The 25671-nt window shown below is 50.7% G+C and overlaps 1 protein-coding gene across 5 annotated transcripts in view; it reads left to right on the plus strand.

Annotated features, from left to right (window-relative positions):
* The window catches only part of LOC102684695 (adenylate cyclase type 2-like), a 46056-nt gene that overhangs the window by 16880 nt on the left and 3505 nt on the right, over nucleotides 1–25671 (plus strand). For 4 of the 5 annotated variants that reach the window (XR_011189389.1, XR_011189390.1, XM_069188663.1 and 1 more), the window contains exons 7-25: nucleotides 992–1103; nucleotides 1737–1864; nucleotides 2662–2820; nucleotides 5157–5313; nucleotides 6185–6340; nucleotides 7601–7632; nucleotides 8159–8221; nucleotides 9556–9625; nucleotides 9734–9831; nucleotides 10210–10294; nucleotides 11480–11617; nucleotides 12829–12909; nucleotides 14046–14224; nucleotides 15617–15701; nucleotides 19260–19418; nucleotides 21265–21411; nucleotides 23495–23602; nucleotides 24662–24776; nucleotides 25475–25599. Coding sequence is in view for 3 of the 5 variants with exons in the window: in XM_069188663.1 (XP_069044764.1) it covers nucleotides 992–1103; nucleotides 1737–1864; nucleotides 2662–2820; nucleotides 5157–5313; nucleotides 6185–6340; nucleotides 7601–7632; nucleotides 8159–8221; nucleotides 9556–9625; nucleotides 9734–9831; nucleotides 10210–10294; nucleotides 11480–11617; nucleotides 12829–12909; nucleotides 14046–14224; nucleotides 15617–15701; nucleotides 19260–19418; nucleotides 21265–21411; nucleotides 23495–23602; nucleotides 24662–24776; nucleotides 25475–25599 (2197 nt within the window). In the remaining 2 variants the exon portion in view is untranslated. The other variant, XM_069188665.1, reaches the window with a different exon arrangement.

Genomic DNA, 25671 nt, shown 5'->3' on the forward strand with positions numbered 1-25671 from the left:
ATTCACAGTGAGACACTAATGCACACTTATGCACGCTGAGACACTGATTCACACTGATGCACACTGAGACACTGATTCACACTTATGCACACCGAGACACTGATTCACACTGGTTCACATTTGTGCACACTGAGACACTGATTCACACTTATGCACACTTAGACACAGATTCACACTGAGACACTGATTCAAACTGATTCACATTTATGCACACTGAGACACTGATTCACACTGAGACACTGATTCACATTTATGAACAATGACACACTGATCTACACTTATGCACACTGAAACACTGATTCACACTTATGCACACTTAGACACAGATTCACACTGAAACACTGATTCACATTTATGCACAACGAGAAACTGCTTCACACTTATGCACACTGAGACACTGATTCACATGTATGCACACTTAGACACAGATTCACACTGAGACACCGATTCACACTCTGCACACTGAGACACTGATTCACACTTATGCACATTTAGACACTGATTCACACTGAGACACTGATTCACACTTATGCACACTTTGACACTGATTCACATTTATGCACAATGAGACACCCATTCACACTGATTCACACTTATGCACCCTGAGACACTGATTCACACTGAGACACCCATTCACACTGATTCACACTGAGACACCCATTCACACTGATTCACACTTATGCATGCTGAGACACTGATTCACACTGAGACACTGATTCACACTTATGCACATTGAGACACCGATTCACACTTATGCACACTGAGACACTGATTCACACAGAGACACATTGAGACACTGATTTACACTGATTTGCACTTATGCACATTGAGACACACTGATTCACACCGAGACACACTGATTCACCCTGAGACACTGTTTCACTTTTATGCACACTGATTCACACTGAAATGCTGTTACACTACACTAATACCACAAAACTGTAGTGCTCCTGTGGGCTTCAGGGTCTGTATTAACCCCTCTCTGTCTCAGTATTCTCTATGCTGACATCGTTGGTTTCACCAGCCTGGCCAGCACCTGTACGCCACAGGAGCTTGTGGCCGTGCTCAACAAGCTGTTTGGGAAATTTGATGACATTGCTAAGGTGAGAACACTTCACTGTTAAAAAATTAAAACATAACTGTCCCCTCTGTCCCCTCTCGCTCTCACCGTGTTTCCTGCTAGGGTGTTTTTATTTGCAATGTCCACTCAGTCAGTGTGTCTGTATGAACCCCTCTCTCTCAGTGCAGTGTTAATGTACTGGAGTGTCCAGTCAGTGTGTCTGTATGAACCCCTCTCTCTCAGTGCAGTGTTAATGTACTGGAGTGTCCAGTCAGTGTGTCTGTATGAACCCCTCTCTCTCAGTGCAGTGTTAATGTACTGGAGTGTCCAGTCAGTCAGTGTGTCTGTATGAACCCCTCTCTCTCAGTGCAGTGTTAATGTACTGGAGTGTCCAGTCAGTCAGTGTGTCTGTATGAACCCCTCTCTCTCAGTGCAGTGTTAATGTACTGGAGTGTCCAGTCAGTGTGTCTGTATGAACCCCTCTCTCTCAGTGCAGTGTTAATGTACTGGAGTGTCCAGTCAGTGTGTCTGTATGAACCCCTCTCTCTCAGTGCAGTGTTAATGTACTGGAGTGTCCAGTCAGTGTGTCTGTATGAACCCCTCTCTCTCAGTGCAGTGTTAATGTACTGGAGTGTCCAGTCAGTCAGTTTGTATTAATGCCGCTCTCTCCTGGCAGAAAAATGAATGTCTGCGAATTAAGATTCTGGGAGATTGTTATTACTGTGTGTCTGGACTGCCGGACCCCATCCCTGGCCATGCCCAGAACTGTGTTCAGATGGGCCTGGACATGTGTACTGCTATCAGGTCAGTGCCCCTGCTGTTCATCCAGTCTCACATACAAGCACACACTGACAGGGTCAAAGATTGTCATACACACCACAATACACACATTTATCCACTGGGAGTCACTGAAACAGTCCGAGGTATCAACATCCTCTCAGTGCTGTCAGTGTGTCTGTATGAACCCCTCTCTCTTAGTGCGGTGTTAATGTACTGAAGTGTCCAGTCAGTGTGTCTGTATGAACCCCTCTCTCTCAGTGCAGTGTTCATGTACTGGAGTGTCCAGTCAGTCAGTGTGTCTGTATGAACCCCTCTCTCTCAGGGCAGTGTTAATGTACTGGAGTGTCCAGTCAGTCAGTGTGTCTGTATGAACCCCTCTCTCTCAGTGCAGTGTTAATGTACTGGAGTGTCCAGTCAGTCAGTGTGTCTGTATGAACCCCTCTCTCTCAGTGCAGTGTTAATGTACTGGAGTGTCCAGTCAGTCAGTGTGTCTGTATGAACCCCTCTCTCTCAGTGCAGTGTTAATGTACTGGAGTGTCCAGTCAGTGTGTCTGTATGAACCCCTCTCTCTCAGTGCAGTGTTAATGTACTGGAGTGTCCAGTCAGTCAGTGTGTCTGTATGAACCCCTCTCTCTCAGTGCAGTGTTAATGTACTGGAGTGTCCAGTCAGTCAGTGTGTCTGTATGAACCCCTCTCTCTCAGTGCAGTGTTAATGTACTGGAGTGTCCAGTCAGTCAGTGTGTCTGTATTGACCCCTCTCTCTCAGTGCAGTGTTAATGTACTGGAGTGTCCAGTCAGTGTGTCTGTATTGTGTCTCTCAGTAAGCTACGTGAGGCCACAGGAGTGGACATCAACATGCGAGTGGGAGTGCACTCAGGCAACGTGCTCTGTGGTGTAATCGGTCTACAAAAGTGGCAGTACGACGTCTGGTCACATGACGTCACCCTGGCCAATCACATGGAGTCTGGGGGCCTGCCTGGGTGAGTGTGCCCTCCTCCTGTGTCTCTGGCGCGCAAGTGCCACACACACGCCACACACAGGGCACGCAAGCGCCACACACGGGCCACACACACGCCACACACAGGGCACGCAAGCGCCACACACGGGCCACACACGGGCCACACATGGGCCACACACATGCCATGCACATCACACACGGAACATACACTGCACACACCACACACCCCATATACACACAACACACACACACACCACCAAACCTGCCCTCCAGCTGCTTTGCCCCGGGGGGGACAGGCACCCCAGAACGAGATATCACAGAGGTGCAGGAAGGGGCACTCCGGCTCTGGGGTGCTAGCTTGAATCACAGTGGATGTCACCCCAACAACAAGTCACCCCTGCGCACCCGTTATCTGCCTAGGGGGACCTGTGGTGTGCTCCTCCTGTCAGCACGTCCCTGGGGAATCACAGTCAGCTCAGTACAGCACGAAGCAGGGGAGTGACATGAATGTCTACTGTATGGGTCTGTGTCCCTTACATGATATTATATCCATCTTCAGTGTACGGATCGTGTGTTTTGTACGTTTCTGTGTGTGTATGTAAACCATAGTCATAATAATAATTGCTTACACTTACAGTATATAGCTCTTTTCTAGACACTCCACTCAAAGCACTTTACAGGTAATGGGGATCCCCTCCACCCACCCCCAGTGTCCAGCCCCACCTGGATGATGCGACGGCAGCCATAGTGCGCCAGAGCGCTCCCCACACACCTGCTCTCAGTGGGGAGGAGAGCAGAGTGATGAGGCCAGTTCAGAGAGGGGGGTGATCAGGAGGCCATGACTGGTAAAGACCAGGGGGAGTCTGTCCAGGACACTGGGGTCACACCCCTACTCTTTCTGAGAGACACCCTGGGGTCTTGACTGACCACAGAGAGTCAGGACCTCAGTTTTACATCTTATCCGAAGGACAGCGCCTGTTTACAGTCTAGTGTCCCCATCACTGTACTGGGGCATTAGGACCCACACAGACCGCAGGGTGAGCGCCCCCTACTGGTCCACTAACACCTCTCCCAGGAGTCTCCCACCCAGGTACTGGCCAGAATAACACTGAGCCCCAGTGGGCTGTTGGTGAGCTGCAGGGTGATATGTGATGTGGCTGCTTGCTAATCACTGCTGCTAAATTACTACACAGCTACTACATATCTGCTGCACACTGACACTGTTACCTCACTGCAGCTCCTGAACACCTGCTCACACTACCCCTGCTAAACACCTGCTCAAACTACCCCTGTTGAACACCTGCTCAAACTACCCCTGCTGAGCACTTGACACCCCAGGAGATGCAGATGTACTGGGCACCTTACTACACAACTACTATACCAGTACTACACAAATACTACACACATACTACATCAGTACCACACAACTTCTTCGCCAGTACTCCCCATTAGTACTCCACAGCTACTACATCAGTACTCCACCACTACTACATTACATCTACACAGCTACTACATCAGTACTGCACAGCTTCCACATCAGTACTCCACAACTACTGGACAACTACTCCAATAAATAACTCTACAGCACTCACTGTCCGAACTCAGCAATACTAACATAAAGAGTTTTCAATTAGCAACTGATTAAGATATAGAAACACTCTTCAAACTTAAGTATGTCTCTCTCCAGGAGGGTGACAGTGTCTGTACTCAGCCTGTCTGTCTGTCTCTCTCTCCAGGAGGGTGACAGTGTCTGTACTCAGCCTGTCTGTCTCTCTCTCCAGGAGGGTGACAGTGTCTGTACTCAGCCTGTCTGTCTCTCTCTCCAGGAGGGTGACAGTGTCTGTACTCAGCCTGTCTGTCTCTCTCTCCAGGAGGGTGACAGTGTCTGTACTCAGCCTGTCTGTCTGTCTCTCTCTCCAGGAGGGTGAGAGTGTCTGTACTCAGCCTGTCTGTCTGTCTCTCTCTCCAGGAGGGTGACAGTGTCTGTACTCAGCCTGTCTGTCTGTCTCTCTCTCCAGGAGGGTGACAGTGTCTGTACTCAGCCTGTCTGTCTCTCTCTCCAGGAGGGTGACAGTGTCTGTACTCAGCCTGCCTGTCTGTCTCTCTCTCCAGGAGGGTGACAGTGTCTGTACTCAGCCTGCCTGTCTGTCTCTCTCCAGGAGGGTGAGAGTGTCTGTACTCAGCCTGTCTGTCTGTCTCTCTCTCCAGGAGGGGACACAGTGTCTGTACTCAGCCTGTCTGTCTGTCTCTCTCTCCAGGAGGGTGACAGTGTCTGTACTCAGCCTGCCTGTCTGTATCTCTCTCCAGGAGGGTGACAGTGTCTGTACTCAGCCTGCCTGTCTCTCTCTCTCTCTCCAGGAGGGTGCACATTACAGAGGAGACTCTCTCTCACCTGCAGGAGAGGTTTGAGGTGGAGGAGGGTCATGGGGCAAGTAGAGACCCCTATCTGCAGGGCAGACACACCTTCCTTGTCATCGATCCCCAGAGAGACAGGGAGTCACTGAAACAGTCCGAGGTATCAACATCCTCTCAGTGCTGTCAGTGTGTCTGTATGAACCCCTCTCTCTCAGTGCAGTGTTAATGTACTGGAGTGTCCAGTCAGTCAGTGCGTCTGTATGAACCCCTCTCTCTCAGTGCAGTGTTAATGTACTGGAGTGTCCAGTCAGTCAGTGTGTCTGTATGAACCCCTCTCTCTCAGTGCAGTGTTAATGTACTGGAGTGTCCAGTCAGTCAGTGTGTCTGTATGAACCCCTCTCTCTCAGTGCAGTGTTAATGTACTGGAGTGTCCAGTCAGTCAGTGTGTCTGTATGAACCCCTCTCTCTCAGTGCAGTGTTAATGTACTGGAGTGTCCAGTCAGTCAGTGTGTCTGTATGAACCCCTCTCTCTCAGTGCAGTGTTAATGTACTGGAGTGTCCAGTCAGTGTGTCTGTATGAACCCCTCTCTCTCAGTGCAGTGTTCATGTACTGGAGTGTCCAGTCAGTCAGTGTGTCTGTATGAACCCCTCTCTCTCAGTGCAGTGTTAATGTACTGGAGTGTCCAGTCAGTGTGTCTGTATGAACCCCTCTCTCTCAGTGCAGTGTTAATGTACTGGAGTGTCCACTCAGTGTGTCTGTATGAACCCCTCTCTCTGAGTGCAGTGTTAATGTACTGGAGTGTCCAGTCAGTCAGTGTGTCTGTATGAACCCCTCTCTCTCAGAGCAGTGTTAATGTACTGGAGTGTCCAGTCAGTCAGTGTGTCTGTATGAACCCCTCTCTCTCAGTGCAGTGTTATTGTACTGGAGTGTCCAGTCAGTGTGTCTGTATGAACCTCTCTCTCTCAGTGCAGTGTTAATGTACTGGAGTGTCCAGTCAGTGTGTCTGTATTAACCCCTCTCTCTCTCTCAGAAGCAGGATCAGAACTCACTGAGAGTCCAAACCGATGGTTTTGCTCACGGTGGGAAGAATCTCAGAGCCTCTTTTCGCATGTCCCAGTACCTGAAGTCCTGGGAGACCATCAAGCCCTTCGAGCACTTCAGCGATTCTCACAGCAGCCCCAGCATGGTCAGTCTGAGACACAGCCTCTTCACTGTCTGTCTGTATCACTGTCTGTGTGTGTTTCACTGCTGACTCACTGCACAGGTGCGTTTCCAACAGTGAAGGAGACACACGAGGTGTGTTTCCAACAGTGAAGAAGACACACGAGGTGCGTTTCCCACACTGAAGGAGACACACCAGGTGTGTTTACCACACTGAAGGAGACACACGAGGTGCGTTTCCAACAGTGAAGGAGACACACGAGGTGCGTTTCCCACACTGAAGGAGACACACGAGGTGCGTTTCTCACAGTGAAGGAGACACACAAGAAGTATTTCCCACAGTGTCCTGAGCTCCATCAGTATCAGTGTCCGGTCTCAGTGTGTCAGTGTCTCATATTACCTGATGTAGTGTCAGTGTCTGGTCTCAGTGTGTCAGTGTCTGATATTACCTGATGTAGTGTCAGTGTCTGGTCTCAGTGTGTCAGTGTCTCATATTACCTGATGTAGTGTCAGTGTCTGGTCTCAGTGTGTCAGTGTCTCATATTACCTGATGTAGTGTCAGTGTCTGGTCTCAGTGTGTCAGTGTCTGATATTACCTGATGTAGTGTCAGTGTCTGGTCTCAGTGTGTCAGTGTCTGGTCTCAGTGTGTCAGTGTCTGATATTACCTGATGTAGTGTCAGTGTCTGGTCTCAGTGTGTCAGTGTCTGATATTACCTGATGTAGTGTCAGTGTCTGGTCTCAGTGTGTCAGTGTCTGATATTACCTGATGTAGTGTCAGTGTCTGGTCTCAGTGTGTCAGTGTCTGATATTACCTGATGTAGTGTCAGTGTCTGGTCTCAGTGTGTCAGTGTCTGATATTACCTGATGTAGTGTCAGTGTCTGGTCTCAGTGTGTCAGTGTCTGATATTACCTGATGTAGTGTCAGTGTCTGGTCTCAGTGTGTCAGTGTCTGATATTACCTGATGTAGTGTCAGTGTCTGGTCTCAGTGTGTCAGTGTCTGGTCTCAGTGTGTCAGTGTCTGATATTACCTGATGTAGTGTCAGTGTCTGGTCTCAGTGTGTCAGTGTCTCATATTACCTGATGTAGTGTCAGTGTCTGGTCTCAGTGTGTCAGTGTCTCATATTACCTGATGTAGTGTCAGTGTCTGGTCTCAGTGTGTCAGTGTCTCATATTACCTGATGTAGTGTCAGTGTCTGGTCTCAGTGTGTCAGTGTCTGATATTACCTACTATAACCTGTTTGTCTTCACTGTCTGATGTCAGTGTGGCCCTGTGTCTCCTACAGGATGCTCTGACTCGGCCCCGAGCTGTGGACAGGTAAGAGGCTCTCCACTCCTGCTTGAGGCAGATGGGAATGTGACTCAGGTGAGAGTGACTGTCTCCCGCGAGCAGGACCGTCCCATCGGCCTTCTGACTCCACCTGTCTGTCTCTGCTGATCCAGTAAGACAGGTGACCACAGGCAGCAGGGTCTCCTCTGGTCGGACACCTGGGCACAGCACAGCAGCATCATGGCCAGTCAGAGACAGGCAAGCCGAGACAGACAGACAGGCAGGTAGAGACAGACAGACAAGCAGAGACAGACAGGCACAGACAGACAGACAAGCAGACACAGACAAGCAGAGACAGACTGGTAGACAGAGAGAAACAGACAGGCATGTGAGCAGATGGAGAAAATAACGAGAGAGACAGGCATAGAGATAGAGACAGAGAAATAAAGAGAGACAGACAGACAGAGCCAGAGAGAAAGAGGGGACAGAGACTGACGGGCAGGCAGACAGATGGAGAATTAATAAGACAGGTAGGCAGCAGGTGTGTTAACTATAGTTTGTTTTGTCCTCTCAGAACTCAGTCCCAGGTCTTGGAGGCTGGAGTGCTGGAACAGGTGGAGAGTCTGGATCCCAAAGAGTGTGTTAATCTTTATAATTCATTAATTATACTGTGTCTGTATGAACCCCTCTCTCTTAGTGCAGTGTTAATGTACTGGAGTGTCCAGTCAGTGTGTCTGTATGAACCCCTCTCTCTCAGTGCAGTGTTAATGTACTGGAGTGTCCAGTCAGTCAGTGTGTCTGTATGAACCCCTCTCTCTCAGTGCAGTGTTAATGTACTGGAGTGTCCAGTCAGTCAGTGTGTCTGTATGAACCCCTCTCTCTCAGTGCAGTGTTAATGTACTGGAGTGTCCAGTCAGTCAGTGTGTCTGTATGAACCCCTCTCTCTCAGTGCAGTGTTAATGTACTGGAGTGTCCAGTCACTCAGTGTGTCTGTATGAACCCCTCTCTCTCAGTGCAGTGTTAATGAACTGGAGTGTCCAGTCAGTGTGTCTGTATGAACCCCTCTCTGTCAGTGCAGTGTTAATGTACTGGAGTGTCCAGTCAGTCAGTGTGTCTGTATGAACCCCTCTCTCTCAGTGCAGTGTTCATGTACTGGAGTGTCCAGTCAGTCAGTGTGTCTGTATGAACCCCTCTCTCTCAGTGCAGTGTTAATGTACTGGAGTGTCCAGTCAGTCAGTGTGTCTGTATGAACCCCTCTCTCTCAGTGCAGTGTTAATGTACTGGAGTGTCCAGTCAGTCAGTGTGTCTGTATGAACCCCTCTCTCTCAGTGCAGTGTTAATGTACTGGAGTGTCCAGTCAGTCAGTGTGTCTGTATGAACCCCTCTCTCTCAGTGCAGTGTTAATGTACTGGAGTGTCCAGTCAGTGTGTCTGTATGAACCCCTCTCTCTCAGTGCAGTGTTAATGTACTGGAGTGTCCAGTCAGTCAGTGTGTCTGTATGAACCCCTCTCTCTCAGTGCAGTGTTAATGTACCAGAGTGTCCAGTCAGTCAGTGTGTCTGTATGAACCCCTCTCTCTCAGTGCAGTGTTATTGTACTGGAGTGTCCAGTCAGTCAGTGTGTCTGTATGAACCCCTCTCTCTCAGTGCAGTGTTAATGTACTGGAGTGTCCAGTCAGTGTGTCTGTATGAACCCCTCTCTCTCAGGGCAGTGTTAATGTACTGGAGTGTCCAGTCAGTCAGTGTGTCTGTATGAACCCCTCTCTCTCAGTGCAGTGTTAATGTACTGGAGTGTCCAGTCAGTCAGTGTGTCTGTATGAACCTCTCTCTCTCAGTGCAGTGTTAATGTACTGGAGTGTCCAGTCAGTCAGTGTGTCTGTATGAACCCCTCTCTCTCAGTGCAGTGTTCATGTACTGGAGTGTCCAGTCAGTCAGTGTGTCTGTATGAACCCCTCTCTCTTTCTCTCTCTCAGGGAAATGGGTCGCTCACAGACAATCAGTGTGGTCACTCTGTTCTTCAATGATCTGAATATGGAGAAGGAGGTGAGAATTCAACTTCCCTCTCAACTGTTGTGTTGTGTAGTGGTTTAGTTCAGCTGCTCAGTGTGTTGTGTAGTTTTGTAGCTGACGAGTTGTCTTGTTCCTGTCTAGTACCGCTTCTCCAAGATGAAGAACCTGTTCGTCTCCTTGATCTGCACCATCCTCATCTTCACAGCCGTCTTCATCATCCAGATGCTGGTGTCCGACAAGTGAGCAGAGACCCCTCTGGAGGGATCAGACAGGGAGAGAGAGGGGGAGAGGGAGAGAGGGATCAGACAGGGAGAGAGGGATCAGAGAGAGAGAGTTGTCAGAGAGGGAGAGTGGGATCAGACAGGGAGAAAGGGATCAGAGAGAGAGAGTTGTCATTGAGGGGGAGAGGGAGAGAGGGATCAGAGAGGGAGAGAAGGAGAGAGGGATCAGAGAGGGAGAGAAGGAGAGAGGGAACAGAGAGGGAGAGAAGGAGAGAGGGGATCGGAGAGAGAGAGGAGACTGGAGGTGGAAAGAAGCAGGAGGATACAGAGGGGCAGGGAGGAGGAATTGTGGGATAGAGGGAGCTGTGTGTCCTCGTCAGCCTGTCTCTCTCTCAGGAATGCGGCTCTGGGTGTGTCGTATGGAGTCACGTTCTTTGTCCTGGCTCTGATACTGCTAGTCTGCTGCACCGGACTGCTGGAGGTAGGTGCTCTTCTTACTGCTGTTATTACTACTGCTCTTATTACTACTGTTATTAATACTGTTATTACCACTGCTCTTATTACTACTGCTCTTATTACTACTGCTCTTATTACTACTGTTATTAATACTGTTATTACTACTGCTCTTATTACTACTGCTCTTATTACTACTGTTATTAATACTGTTATTACTACTGCTCTTATTACTACTGCTCTTATTACTACTGTTATTAATACTGTTATTACTACTGCTCTTATTACTACTGCTCTTATTACTACTGCTCTTATTACTGTTATTACCACTGCTCTTATTACCACTGCTCTTATTACCACTGCTCTTATTACTACTGTTATTACTACTGTTATTACCACTGCTCTTATTACTACTGCTCTTATTACTACTGTTATTACTACTGTTATTACCACTGCTCTTATTACCACTGCTCTTATTACTACTGTTATTACTACTGTTATTACCACTGCTCTTATTACTACTGCAGTTATTATTGCTCTTGTTACTGCCGCAGGTATAATTGTTGTGATTACTACTGTTATTAATACTGCTGTTATCACTACTGTTATAACTTCTGCTCATATTTTTACTGACTGACTACAGTCAGTCAGTGTGTCTGTATTAAGTCTGTGTGCTCTGATGGCATGCTCTGACAGTGTGCTCAGGAGGTGTGATCTGATAGTGTGCTCAGGAGGTGTGCTCTGACAGTGTGCTCTGATGGCCTGCTCTCATAGTGTGCTCAGGAGGTGTGATCTGACAGTGTGCTCTGATGGCCTGCTCTCATAGTGTGCTCAGGAGGTGTGATCTGACAGTGTGCTCTGATGGCCTGCTCTCATAGTGTGCTCAGGAGGTGTGATCTGACAGTGTGCTCAGGAGGTGTGCTCTGATGGCCTGCTCAGGAGGTGTGCTCAGGAGGTGTGCTCTGACGCCATGCTCTGATGGTGTGCTCAGGAGGGGTGCTCAGGAGGCGTGATCTGATGGCGTGCTCAGGAGGGGTGCTCAGGAGGCGTGATCTGATGGCGTGCTCAGGAGGGGTGCTCTGATGGTGTGCTCAGGAGGCGTGCTCTGATGATGTGCTCAGGAGGCGTGCTCAGGAGGCATGATCTGATGGCGTGCTCAGGAGCTGTGCTCTGATGGTGTGCTCTGATGGTGTGCTGTGTGTCTGTGTCTCAGCGCTGGCGCTACAAGCTGCCTCTGTCCCTGCGGTGGGTGTCCTCAGTGTCCCAGGCTGTGGCCAGGCACCCTGCCCTGCGCCTGCCCCTCATCACCTTGTGCCTGCTGATCGTGCTGCTCATGGGCATCCTCAACTTTGTGAGTCTGATTGACACTGTGCTGCGTCACTGCGATGGGTCTGTCTCCCTGTGACTGTGCTGTCTCACTCTCCCTGTCATTGTGCTGTCCCTCTGTGCTGTCTCACTCTCCCTGTCACTGTGCTGTCTCACTCTCCCTGTCACTGTGCTGTCCCTCTGTGCTGTCTCACTCTCACTGTCACTGTGCTGTCCCTCTGTGCTGTCTCACTCTCCCTGTCACTGTGCTGTCTCACTCTCTCTGTCACTGTGCTGTCCCTCTGTGCTGTCTCACTCTCCCTGTCACTGTGCTGTCTCACTCTCCCTGTCACTGTGCTGTCCCTCTGTGCTGTCTCACTCTCACTGTCACTGTGCTGTCTCACTCTCTCTGTCACTGTGCTGTCCCTCTGTGCTGTCTCACTCTCACTGTCACTGTGCTGTCCCTCTGTGCTGTCTCACTCTCCCTGTCACTGTGATGTCCCTCTGTGCTGTCTCACTCTCACTGTCACTGTGCTGTCTCACTCTCTCTGTCACTGTGCTGTCCCTCTGTGCTGTCTCACTCTCCCTGTCACTGTGCTGTCTCACTCTCCCTGTCACTGTGCTGTCCCTCTGTGCTGTCTCACTCTCACTGTCACTGTGCTGTCTCACTCTCTCTGTCACTGTGCTGTCCCTCTGTGCTGTCTCACTCTCCCTGTCACTGTGCTGTCTCACTCTCCCTGTCATTGTGCTGTCCCTCTGTGCTGTCTCACTCTCCCTGTCACTGTGCTGTCCCTCTGTGCTGTCTCACTCTCACTGTCACTGTGCTGTCTCACTCTCCCTGTCACTGTGGTGTCCCTCTGTGCTGTCTCACTCTCCCTGTCACTGTGATGTCCCTCTGTGCTGTCTCACTCTCCCTGTCACTGTGCTGTCTCACTCTCCCTGTCACTGTGATGTCCCTCTGTGCTGTCTCACTCTCCCTGTCACTGTGCTGTCCCTCTGTGCTGTCTCACTCTCCCTGTCACTGTGCTGTCTCACTCTCCCTGTCACTGTGATGTCCCTCTGTGCTGTCTCACTCTCCCTGTCACTGTGCTGTCCCTCTGTGCTGTCTCACTCTCACTGTCACTGTGCTGTCTCACTCTCCCTGTCACTGTGCTGTCTCACTCTCCCTGTCACTGTGATGCCCCTCTGTGCTGTCTCACTCTGTGACTGCTCTTTCCTCAGATACTGTTTAATTGTGTTCAATTTTTTTTCCAACAGGTCTTTCTGCAAGAACCCTCCTGCAGTTTTGCATCTCCCAATGCAACATTGTTGGAGCCCTACAGACTGTACACTGTCCCTGTAAGAGCCTCACACACTGACACACAGTACACTGTCCCTGTAAGAGCCTCACACACTGACACACAGTACACTGTCCCTGTAAGAGCCTCACACACTGACACACAGTACACTGTCCCTGTAAGAGCCTCACACACTGACACACAGTACACTGTCCCTGTAAGAGCCTCACACACTGACACACAGTACACTGTCCCTGTAAGAGCCTCACACACTGACACACAGTACACTGTCCCTGTAAGAGCCTCACACACTGACACACAGTACACTGTCCCTGTAAGAGCCTCACACACTGACACACAGTACGCTGTCCCTGTAAGAGCCTCACACACTGACACACAGTACACTGTCCCTGTAAGAGCCTCACACACTGACACACAGTACACTGTCCCTGTAAGAGCCTCACACACTGACACACAGTACACTGTCCCTGTAAGAGGCTCACACACTGACACACAGTACGCTGTCCCTGTAAGAGCCTCACACACTGACACACAGTACACTGTCCCTGTAAGAGCCTCACACACTGACACACAGTACGCTGTCCCTGTAAGAGGCACACACACTGACACACAGTACACTGTCCCTGTAAGAGCCTCACACACTGACACACAGTACACTGTCCCTGTAAGAGCCTCACACACTGACACACAGTACACTGTCCCTGTAAGAGCCTCACACACTGACACACAGTACACTGTCCCTGTAAGAGCCTCACACACTGACACACAGTACACTGTCCCTGTAAGAGCCTCACACACTGACACACAGTACGCTGTCCCTGTAAGAGCCTCACACACTGACACACAGTACACTGTCCCTGTAAGAGCCTCACACACTGACACACAGTACACTGTCCCTGTAAGAGCCTCACACACTGACACACAGTACACTGTCCCTGTAAGAGCCTCACACACTGACACACAGTACACTGTCCCTGTAAGAGCCTCACACACTGACACACAGTACACTGTCCCTGTAAGAGCCTCACACACTGACACACAGTACACTGTCCCTGTAAGAGCCTCACACACTGACACACAGTACACTGTCCCTGTAAGAGGCGCACTGTGTCTTTCACACATTGAAACAAAATCTCAGACATCTTCCTTTATGTCGTCATCTCTCTCCTCTCTCAGTACTACCTGTATTGCTGTTTACTGAGCATGCTCTCCTGCGTGGTGTTCTTGCGAGTCAACTTGGAACTCAGGCTGCTCCTGCTGACCCTGGCCCTGGTGGTGTATGAGGTCATCTTCCTGCACGTCTTCGCCAACCGCTCAGACTGTTATGTCATACAGCTCTATGGCAACCACAGCAGGTCAGAAAGCACCACACGTATGGCGCAGGTTGAGCACTGTGGTCCACTGCAGGTTTGAGCCTGGAACTAGCAGACTGGGACTGGGATTTCCCAAGTTAGAGCACCACAGGTGTCCGTAGTGGGATTAATTGCCCTGCTAGTGCAGGTTCCAGTCTGGACCATGCCACTAATAGACTGGGACTGGGATGTCCCAATGTATGGTGCCACAGGTGACAAAGTGGTACCAATTGCTCAGATGGCATAGGTTCAAACCTGGATCGTATCGCTAACAGATTGGGGGAGGTGGGATTAATTTCCGGGGGTCCCCCTCTCCCACCTCGCCTAAAACCGTCACGCCAGCGACCTCCCTGAAGCCGGCGGGTTTGCGGCGTGGTAGGATGCAGACGCTCACCCAAGACTGCACTGCACGCGCTCTGTAAGGAGATTTACTGTATACTTTCTCACAAATCGCGCTCACCCTGGGTGTAGGTGTTTGCCGTACAGCACTGTGTAGAAACACTGAAGGAGCCCCACGCTTGGCGATTGTAGATCTTTCTACGAAACAAGCCTTTTGATTTTTTCTCCTGAGCGCTTATGAGATCCCATCACTGTCATTTGCTCATGTTTCTGAACAAACCCATGGTAACTCATGTATCTCTGCCCTGTCTGTGTGCCTGTGTGTGTTTGACTCTGTGTGCATGTCTGTGTGTCCCCCTGTGTTTGATGTGTCTGTGTGTCTGCACGTCTATGTGTGTGTGCATGCGTTTTGTGTGTACATCTATGTGTGTCTACATGTCTGTGTGTACATGTGTTTTGTGTGTGCGTGTGTGTTTGTGTGTGCATGTCTGTGTGTGTGCATGTCTGTGTGTGTACTTGTCTATGTGTGTGTACATGTGTGTGCATTTATATGTGTGTACATGTGTGCATGTCTATGTGCGTGTACGTGTATGTGCATGTCTATTGTGCGTGTGTCTATTTCTGTGTATGTGTGCATGTCTATGTGTGTGTGCATGTGTTTTGTGTGTATGTCGGTGTGTCTACATCTGTGTGTATGTGTGTTTTGTGTGTGCATGTCTATGTGTGTGTACATGTGTGTACATGTCTATGTGTACATGTGATGTGTGTGCATGTCTATGTGTGTGCATGTGTGTGCATGTCTATGTTTGTGTATGTGTGTGCATGTCTATGTGTGTATGTCTCTGTGTACATGTGTGTGTGCATGTCTATGTCTGTGTACATGTGTGCATTTCTATGTGTGTATGTCTCTGTGTACATGTGTGTGTGCATGTCTATGTTTGTGTATGTGTGTGCATTTCTATGTGTGTATGTCTCTGTGTACATGTGTGTGTGCATGTCTATGTCTGTGTACATGTGTGTGAATTTCTATATGTGTGTGTGTACATGTGTGTGCAGACCTGGGGTGCTGAAGGAGCCCAAGATCATGGCTGGAGTCTGGCTCTTCATCTTCTACTTCCTGGCGCTGATCCTGGCAAGACAGGTATCACTTCTCTTATTGTACTGATTATATCACCCCTCTCTCAGTGTTCATGTACTGGAGTGTCCAGTCAGTGTGTCTGTATGAACCCCTCTCTCTCAGTGCAGTGTTAATGTACTGGAGTGTCCAGTCAGTCAGTGTGTCTGTATGAACCCCTCTCTCTCAGTGCAGTGTTAATGTACTGGAGTGTCCAGTCAGTCAGTGTGTCTGTATGAACCCCTCTCTCTCAGTGCAGTGTTAATGTACTGGAGTGTCCAGTCAGTCAGTGTGTCTGTATGAACCCCTCTCTCTCAGTGCAGTGTTAATGTACTGGAGTGTCCAGTCAGTCAGTGTGTCTGTATGAACCCCTCTCTCTCAGTGCAGTGTTAATGTACTGGAGTGTCCAGTCAGTCAGTGTGTCTGTATGAACCCCTCTCTCTCAGTGCAGTGTTAATGTACTGGAGTGTCCAGTCAGTGTGTCTGTATGAACCCCTCTCTCCCAGTGCAGTGTTAATGTACTGGAGTGTCCAGTCAGTCAGTGTGTCTGTATGAACCCCTCTCTCTCAGTGCAGTGTTAATGTACTGGAGTGTCCAGTCAGTCAGTGTGTCTGTATGAACCCCTCTCTCTCAGTGCAGTGTTAATGTACTGGAGTGTCCAGTCAGTCAGTGTGTCTGTATGAACCCCTCTCTCTCAGTGCAGTGTTAATGTACTGGAGTGTCCAGTCAGTGTGTCTGTATGAACCCCTCTCTCTCAGTGCAGTGTTAATGTACTGGAGTGTCCAGTCAGTCAGTGTGTCTGTATGAACCCCTCTCTCTCAGTGCAGTGTTAATGTACTGGAGTGTCCAGTCAGTGTGTCTGTATGAACCCCTCTCTCTCAGTGCAGTGTTAATGTACTGGAGTGTCCAGTCAGTCAGTGTGTCTGTATGAACCCCTCTCTCTCAGTGCAGTGTTAATGTACTGGAGTGTCCAGTCAGTGTGTCTGTATGAACCCCTCTCTCTCTGTGCAGTGTTAATGTACTGGAGTGTCCAGTCAGTCAGTGTGTCTGTATGAACCCCTCTCTCTCAGTGCAGTGTTCATGTACTGGAGTGTCCAGTCAGTCAGTGTGTCTGTATTAACCCCTCTCTCTCAGTGCAGTGTTAATGTACTGGAGTGTCCAGTCAGTGTGTCTGTATGAACCCCTCTCTCTCAGTGCAGTGTTAATGTACTGGAGTGTCCAGTCAGTGTGTCTGTATGAACCCCTCTCTCCCAGTGCAGTGTTAATGTACTGGAGTGTCCAGTCAGTCAGTGTGTCTGTATGAACCCCTCTCTCTCAGTGCAGTGTTAATGTACTGGAGTGTCCAGTCAGTCAGTGTGTCTGTATGAACCCCTCTCTCTCAGTGCAGTGTTAATGTACTGGAGTGTCCAGTCAGTCAGTGTGTCTGTATGAACCCCTCTCTCTCAGTGCAGTGTTAATGTACTGGAGTGTCCAGTCAGTGTGTCTGTATGAACCCCTCTCTCTCAGTGCAGTGTTAATGTACTGGAGTGTCCAGTCAGTCAGTGTGTCTGTATGAACCCCTCTCTCTCAGTGCAGTGTTAATGTACTGGAGTGTCCAGTCAGTCAGTGTGTCTGTATGAACCCCTCTCTCTCAGGGCAGTGTTAATGTACTGGAGTGTCCAGTCAGTGTGTCTGTATGAACCCCTCTCTCTCAGTGCAGTGTTAATGTACTGGAGTGTCCAGTCAGTGTGTCTGTATGAACCCCTCTCTCTCAGTGCAGTGTTAATGTACTGGAGTGTCCAGTCAGTCAGTGTGTCTGTATGAACCCCTCTCTCTCAGTGCAGTGTTAATGTACTGGAGTGTCCAGTCAGTCAGTGTGTCTGTATGAACCCCTCTCTCTCAGTGCAGTGTTAATGTACTGGAGTGTCCAGTCAGTCAGTGTGTCTGTATGAACCTCTCTCTCTCAGTGCAGTGTTAATGTACTGGAGTGTCCAGTCAGTCAGTGTGTCTGTATGAACCCCTCTCTCTCAGTGCAGTGTTAATGTACTGGAGTGTCCAGTCAGTCAGTGTGTCTGTATGAACCCCTCTCTCTCAGTGCAGTGTTAATGTACTGGAGTGTCCAGTCAGTGTGTCTGTATGAACCCCTCTCTCTCAGTGCAGTGTTAATGTACTGGAGTGTCCAGTCAGTCAGTGTGTCTGTATGAACCCCTCTCTCTCAGGGCAGTGTTAATGTACTGGAGTGTCCAGTCAGTGTGTCTGTATGAACCCCTCTCTCTCAGTGCAGTGTTAATGTACTGGAGTGTCCAGTCAGTCAGTGTGTCTGTATGAACCCCTCTCTCTCAGTGCAGTGTTAATGTACTGGAGTGTCCAGTCAGTCAGTGTGTCTGTATGAACCCCTCTCTCTCAGTGCAGTGTTAATGTACTGGAGTGTCCAGTCAGTCAGTGTGTCTGTATGAACCCCTCTCTCTCAGTGCAGTGTTAATGTACTGGAGTGTCCAGTCAGTCAGTGTGTCTGTATGAACCCCTCTCTCTCAGTGCAGTGTTAATGTACTGGAGTGTCCAGTCAGTCAGTGTGTGTATGAACCCCTCTCTCTCAGTGCAGTGTTAATGTACTGGAGTGTCCAGTCAGTCAGTGTGTCTGTATGAACCCCTCTCTCTCAGTGCAGTGTTAATGTACTGGAGTGTCCAGTCAGTCAGTGTGTCTGTATGAACCCCTCTCTCTCAGTGCAGTGTTAATGTACTGGAGTGTCCAGTCAGTCAGTGTGTGTATGAACCCCTCTCTCTCAGTGCAGTGTTAATGTACTGGAGTGTCCAGTCAGTCAGTGTGTCTGTATGAACCCCTCTCTCTCAGTGCAGTGTTAATGTACTGGAGTGTCCAGTCAGTCAGTGTGTCTGTATGAACCCCTCTCTCTCAGTGCAGTGTTAATGTACTGGAGTGTCCAGTCAGTCAGTGTGTCTGTATGAACCCCTCTCTCTCAGTGCAGTGTTAATGTACTGGAGTGTCCAGTCAGTCAGTGTGTCTGTATGAACCCCTCTCTCTCAGTGCAGTGTTAATGTACTGGAGTGTCCAGTCAGTCAGTGTGTCTGTATGAACCCCTCTCTCTCAGTGCAGTGTTAATGTACTGGAGTGTCCAGTCAGTGTGTCTGTATGAACCCCTCTCTCTCAGTGCAGTGTTAATATACTGGAGTGTCCAGTCAGTCAGTGTGTCTGTATGAACCCCTCTCTCTCAGTGCAGTGTTAATGTACTGGAGTGTCCAGTCAGTCAGTGTGTCTGTATGAACCCCTCTCTCTCAGTGCAGTGTTAATGTACTGGAGTGTCCAGTCAGTCAGTGTGTCTGTATGAACCCCTCTCTCTCAGTGCAGTGTTAATGTACTGGAGTGTCCAGTCAGTGTGTCTGTATGAACCCCTCTCTCTCAGTGCAGTGTTAATGTACTGGAGTGTCCAGTCAGTCAGTGTGTCTGTATGAACCCCTCTCTCTCAGTGCAGTGTTAATGTACTGGAGTGTCCAGTCAGTGTGTCTGTATGAACCCCTCTCTCTCAGTGCAGTGTTAATGTACTGGAGTGTCCAGTCAGTCAGTGTGTCTGTATGAACCCTCTCTCTCAGGACGAGCTGTCAGGCCGTGTACAGTTCCAGCTGAAACAGTGTTTTCTGCGGGAGCGAGAGCAGATATTGACCATGGAGAATCTGAACAAGCTGCTTCTGGAGAACGTGCTGCCGACACACGTCGCCACAGAGTTCATGGGCAAGAGGCACTGCAACCAGGTCTGATCCCGCTGACTCACGACTCCCTGACACCCTGACACCCTGACTGACCGACACACTGACACCCTCACACCCTGACTGACCAACCCCCTGACACCCTGACACCCTGACTGACCGACCCCCTGACTCACGACTCTCTGACACCCTGACACCCTGACTGACCGACCCCCTGACTCACGACTCTCTGACACCCTGACACCCTGACTGACCGACCCCCTGACTCACCGACTCCCTGACACCCTGACTGACCGACCCCCTGACTCACGACTCCCTGACACCCTGACTGACCGACACACTGACACCCTCACACCCTGACTGACCGACCCCCTGACTCACCGTCTCCCTGACACCCTGACTGACCGACCCCCTGACTCACCGACTCCCTGACACCCTGACTGACCGACCCCCTGACTCACGACTCCCTGACACCCTGACTGACCGACACACTGACACCCTCACACCCTGACTGACCGACCCCCTGACTCACCGACTCCCTGACACCCTGACTGACCGACACACTGACACCCTGACACCCTGACACCCTGACACCCTGACACCCTGACTGACCGACCCCCTGACTCACCGACTCCCTGACACCCTGACACCCTGACTAACCGACCCCCTGACTCACCGACTCCCTGACACCCTGACTGACCGACCCCCTGACTGACCGACCCCCTGACTCACCGACTCCCTGACACCCTGACTGATCCCCCTGACTCACGACTCCCTGACACCCTGACACCCTGACTGACCGACCCCCTGACTCACGACTCCCTGACACCCTGACACCCTGACTGACCGACACACTGACACCCTGACTGACCGACCCCCTGACACCCTCACACCCTGACTGACCGACTCCCTGACACCCTGACTGACCGACCCCCTGACTCACGACTCCCTGACACCCTGACACCCTGACTGACCGACACACTGACACCCTCACACCCTGACTGACCGACACCCTGACACCCTGACTGACCGACCCCCTGACTCACCGACACCCTGACACCCTGACTGACCGACCCCCTGACACCCTCACACCCTGACTGACCGACACCCTGACACCCTGACTGACCGACCCCCTGACACCCTCACACCCTGACTGACCGACTACTTGACACCGATACACCGACACCCTGTTCCTGCAGGAGCTGTGCCAACACACCTTTGTGTGTGAGTGCTGTGTGTCACTGTGTTGTGTTCTCTCAGGACCTGTACAGCCTGTCCTACTCCTGTGTGTGCGAGTGCTGTGTGTCACTGTGCTGTGTTGTGTTGTGTTGTCTCAGGACCTGTACAGCCAGTCCTACTCCTGTGTGTGCGAGTGCTGTGTGTCACTGTGCTGTGTTGTGTTGTGTTGTCTCGGGACTTGTACAGCCTGTCCTACTCCTGTGTGTGCGAGTGCTGTGTGTCACTGTGCTGTGTTGTGTTGTGTTGTCTCAGGACCTCTACAGCCAGTCCTACTCCTGTGTGTGCGAGTGCTGTGTGTCACTGTGCTGTGTTGTGTTGTGTTGTGTTGTGTTGTCTCAGGACCTGTACAGCCAGTCCTACTCCTGTGTGTGCGAGTGCTTTGTGTCACTGTGTTGTGTTGTCTCAGGACCTGTACAGCCTGTCCTACTCCTGTGTGTGCGAGTACTGTTTGTCACTGTGCTGTGTTGTGTTGTGTTGTGTTGTCTCAGGACCTGTACAGCCTGTCCTACTCCTGTGTGTGAGAGTGCTGTGTGTCACTGTGCTGTGTTGTGTTGTGTTGTGTTGTCTCAGGACCTGTATAGCCAGTCCTACTCCTGTGTGTGCGAGTGCTGTGTGTCACTGTGTTGTGTTGTGTTGTGTTGTGTTGTCTCAGGACCTGTACAGCCAGTCCTACTCCTGTGTGTGCGTCATGTTCGCCTCCATCCCTGAGTTCAAGGAGTTCTACTCGGAGAGCAGTGTGAACCGAGATGGGCTGGAGTGTCTCCGGCTGCTCAACGAGATCATCGCGGACTTCGACGAGGTGAGGCGACCTGCCCGCCTCTCGCCCGCGCCGGTGTCGCCGAGCCGCGGGAACTGCTGCCTGGGGCTGCACCCCTCTGCCGTTCGGGGCTCTGGGCTGGGTCACACTGTGGAGGGGTGGGTGTCACAGGGGTTCCTTCTGAAGGCACAGAAAGCCTCATCCTTCAGCGCCGTCACTGCCAGGTCGAACCTCCCGGATATACTGATAGTCGGGCCAAGGTAGGTGTCGTTGGTTGTGTGTTCCAGTGTGTTGTTGTTGTTGTTGCTCGGTGTGGATTTGTACCTGTTTCCCTGAGGTCTGGCTTTCTTCTGGAAAACCATAACTCTGGTCTTGTCCAGATTGACTGTCAGTGCCCTGGTGTGACAGTCCTGCTCCAGCAGTGCCCAGGTGTGACAGTCCTGCTCCAGCAGTGCCCTGGTGTGACAGTCCTGCTCCAGCAGTGCCCAGGTCTGACATCACTGCTCCAGCAGTGCCCAGGTGTGACAGTCCTGCTCCAGCAGTGCCCAGGTCTGACATCACTGCTCCAGCAGTGCCCAGGTCTGACAGTCCTGCTCCAGCAGTGCCCAGGTCTGACATCACTGCTCCAGCAGTGCCCAGGTGTGACAGTCCTGCTCCAGCAGTGCCCAGGTGTGACATCACTGCTCCAGCAGTGCCCAGGTGTGACAGTCCTGCTCCATCAGTGCCCAGGTCTGACATCACTGCTCCAGCAGTGCCCTGGTGTGACATCACTGCTCCAGCAGTGCCCAGGTGTGACAGTCCTGCTCCAGCAGTGCCCAGGTGTGACATCACTGCTCCTGCAGTGCCCAGGTGTGACAGTCCTGCTCCTGCAGTGCCCAGGTCTGACATCACTGCTCCTGCAGTGCCCAGGTGTGACAGTCCTGCTCCAGCAGTGCCCAGGTGTGACAGTCCTGCTCCTGCAGTGCCCAGGTGTGACAGTCTTGTTCCAGCAGTGCCCAGGTGTGACAGTCCTGCTCCATCAGTGCCAGGTTCTGCTTCAGCCCCTGTTCTGGGTCCAGATGGGCTTGATCAGTGTTGGGCCAGGAGCGCATTGATAGAGATATTGATCAGTGTTGGACCAGAGGCTCATTGATAGAGATATTGATCAGTGTTGGGCCAGGAGCGCATTGATAGAGATATTGATCAGTGTTGGGCCAGGAGCTCATTGATAGAGATATTGATCAGTATTGGACCAGAGGCTCATTGATAGAGATATTGATCAGTGTTGGGCCAGGAGCTCGTTGATGGAGATATTGATCAGTGTTGGACCAGAGGCTCGTTGATAGAGATATTGATCAGTGTTGGACCAGAGGCTCATTGATGGAGATATTGATCACTGTTGGGCCAGGAGCTCTTTGATAGAGATATTGATCAGTGTTGGGCCAGAGGCTCGTTGATGGAGATATTGATCAGTGTTGGGCCAGGAGCGCATTGATAGAGATATTGATCAGTGTTATAATAATAATAATAATTGCTTACACTTATATAGCGCTTTTTCTGGATACTCCACTCAAAGCGCTTTACAGGTAATGGGGTCTCCCCTCCACCACCACCAATGTGCAGCATCCACCTGGATGATGCGACGGCAGCCATAGTGCGCCAGAACGCTCCCCACACATCAGCTCTCAGTGGGGAGGAGAGCAGAGTAATGTAGCCAATTCATAGAGGGGGATTATTAGGAGGCCATGATGGGGTAAAGGCCAGGGGGGAAATTTGGCCAGGACACCGGGGTTACACCCCTACTCTTTTCGAGAAGCGCCCTGGGATTTTTAATGACCACAGAGAGTCAGGACCTCGGTTTTACGTCTCATCCGAAGGACGGCGCCTGTTTACAGTATAGTGTCCCCGTCACTATACTGGGGCATTAGGACCCACACAGACCGCCGGGTGAGCGCCCCCTGCTGGCCCCACTAACACCTCTTCCAGCAGCAACCTTAGTTTTTCCCAGGAGGTCTCCCATCCAGGTACTGACCAGGCTCACACCTGCTTAGCTTCAGTGGGTTGCCAGTTGTGAGTTGCAGGGTGATATGGCTGCTGGTCAGTGTTGGGCCGGGAACTCAGGCTGCTGTCCCTCTGCCCCTCTCAGCTCCTCTCCAAGCCTAAGTTCAGCGGAGTGGAGAAGATTAAGACCATCTGCAGCACCTACATGGCAGCAAGCGGACTGACCACCATCACCGAGGCTGAGGACAAGAAGGTGAGTTCGCAGAGGGCAGGAGTGAGAGAGGCATGAGTTCTGGGTGGGTGGAGGAGTGAGTTCAGAAAGCAGTGAGAGAGGAGAGAGAGAAATGGGTTTGTAGACATGGTTAGCAATTTTTAATGTGGTTTACATTTTGCAGAAACCACAGAGCACTGGTGAGAGAATTAGACAGACAGAGAGGAGACACGTGTTTAGGTGTCTCAGCTGTGTGCTGTGTGCCCTGGGCACTATGTTGTGGGTTGTGTGCCGTGCACTGTGTGTGCTGTATGCTGTGAGCTATGTGCTTTGTGCTGTGAGTTTGGGTTTGTGTTGCTTGCTGTACTGTATGTGTGCTCTGTGTGCTATAGGTTGTGCTCTCTGCACTGTAAGCTATGTGCTGTGTACTGTATGTGTGCTCTGTGTGCTGTAGATTGTGCTGTGGGTGCTGTAAGCTAAACTTTACTGTATGTGTGCTGTAGATTGGGGGCGGAGCGGTGGCTCTGTGGCTAAGGATCTGTGCCTGTGACTGGAAGGTTGCCGGTTCAAATCCCGCGGCCGGCAGAGAAATCCTACTCCGTTGGGCCCCTAAGCAAGGCCCTTAACCCCAGCTGCTCCAGGGGCGCCGTACAATGGCAGACCCTGCGCTCTGACCCCAAGCTTCTCTCCCTGTCTGTGTCTCCATGGAGAAAAGCTGGGGTATGCAAAAAGACAAATTCCTAATGCAAGAAATTGTATAGGGCTAATAAAGAAACATTATATTATTATATTACATTAGATTGTGCTCTCTGCACTGTAAGCTATGTGCTGTGTACTGTAGGTGTGCTCTTTGTGCTGTAGATTGTGCTCTCTGCACTGTAAGCTATGTGCTGTGTGCTGTAGATTGTGCTCTCTGCACTGTAAGCTATGTGCTGTGTGCTGTAGGTGTGCCCTGTGTGGTGTGTACTGTGTGTATTCTATGTGCTGTATGTGTGCTCTGCATGTTGTATGTGTGCTCTGTGTGCTGTATGCACTACCCTGTGTGCACCACTTTCCTGGCCCAGGATGCTGCCTCAGGGCTGCTCTCTTCTGCCCCCGCAGGAGAGCCCTGGTAACTACAGCCACATGCGCTGCATGGTGGAGTTCGCCATGGCTCTGATGGGGAAGCTGGACTGCATCAACACCCACTCCTTCAACGACTTCAAGCTGAGGATCGGTCAGTGTCTCTCAGGGCCCTGTGACACTGTGTGCTGGCAAGGCACTGAAGGAGAACTGCTCACCCTGTGTATATACAGACACTTCTACCCTGATATTCACAGACTCCTTACTCCTCTCTCTCAGTGCAGTGTTAATGTACTGGAGTGTCCAGTCAGTCAGTGTGTCTGTATGAACCCCTCTCTCTCAGTGCAGTGTTAATGTACTGGAGTGTCCAGTCAGTCAGTGTGTCTGTATGAACCCCTCTCTCTCAGTGCAGTGTTAATGTACTGGAGTGTCCAGTCAGTCAGTGTGTCTGTATGAACCCCTCTCTCTCAGTGCAGTGTTAATGTACTGGAGTGTCCAGTCAGTCAGTGTGTCTGTATGAACCCCTCTCTCTCAGTGCAGTGTTAATGTACTGGAGTGTCCAGTCAGTCAGTGTGTCTGTATGAACCCCTCTCTCTCAGTGCAGTGTTAATGTACTGGAGTGTCCAGTCAGTCAGTGTGTCTGTATGAACCCCTCTCTCTCAGTGCAGTGTTAATGTACTGGAGTGTCCAGTCAGTCAGTGTGTCTGTATTAACCCCCTCTCTCAGTGCAGTGTTAATGTACTGGAGTGTCCAGTCAGTCAGTGTGTCTGTATGAACCCCTCTCTCTCAGTGCAGTGTTAATGTACTGGAGTGTCCAGTCAGTGTGTCTGTATTAACCCCTCTCTCTGTCAGGTATAAACCATGGTCCAGTGATCGCAGGGGTGATTGGTGCCCACAAGCCGCAGTACGATATCTGGGGAAATACCGTCAATGTGGCCAGTCGCATGGACAGTACCGGTGTCCTGGGCAAGATACAGGTGTGTCTGTCCGTCTCTCTCTTGATGTGTGGGCACAGAGTGGCTGGGCACTTCGTCCAGCAGGTTGTCAAA

This window comes from Lepisosteus oculatus, chromosome 4 (assembly GCF_040954835.1).
Source record: "Lepisosteus oculatus isolate fLepOcu1 chromosome 4, fLepOcu1.hap2, whole genome shotgun sequence".
In the NCBI taxonomy this organism is placed as follows: domain Eukaryota; kingdom Metazoa; phylum Chordata; class Actinopteri; order Semionotiformes; family Lepisosteidae; genus Lepisosteus; species Lepisosteus oculatus.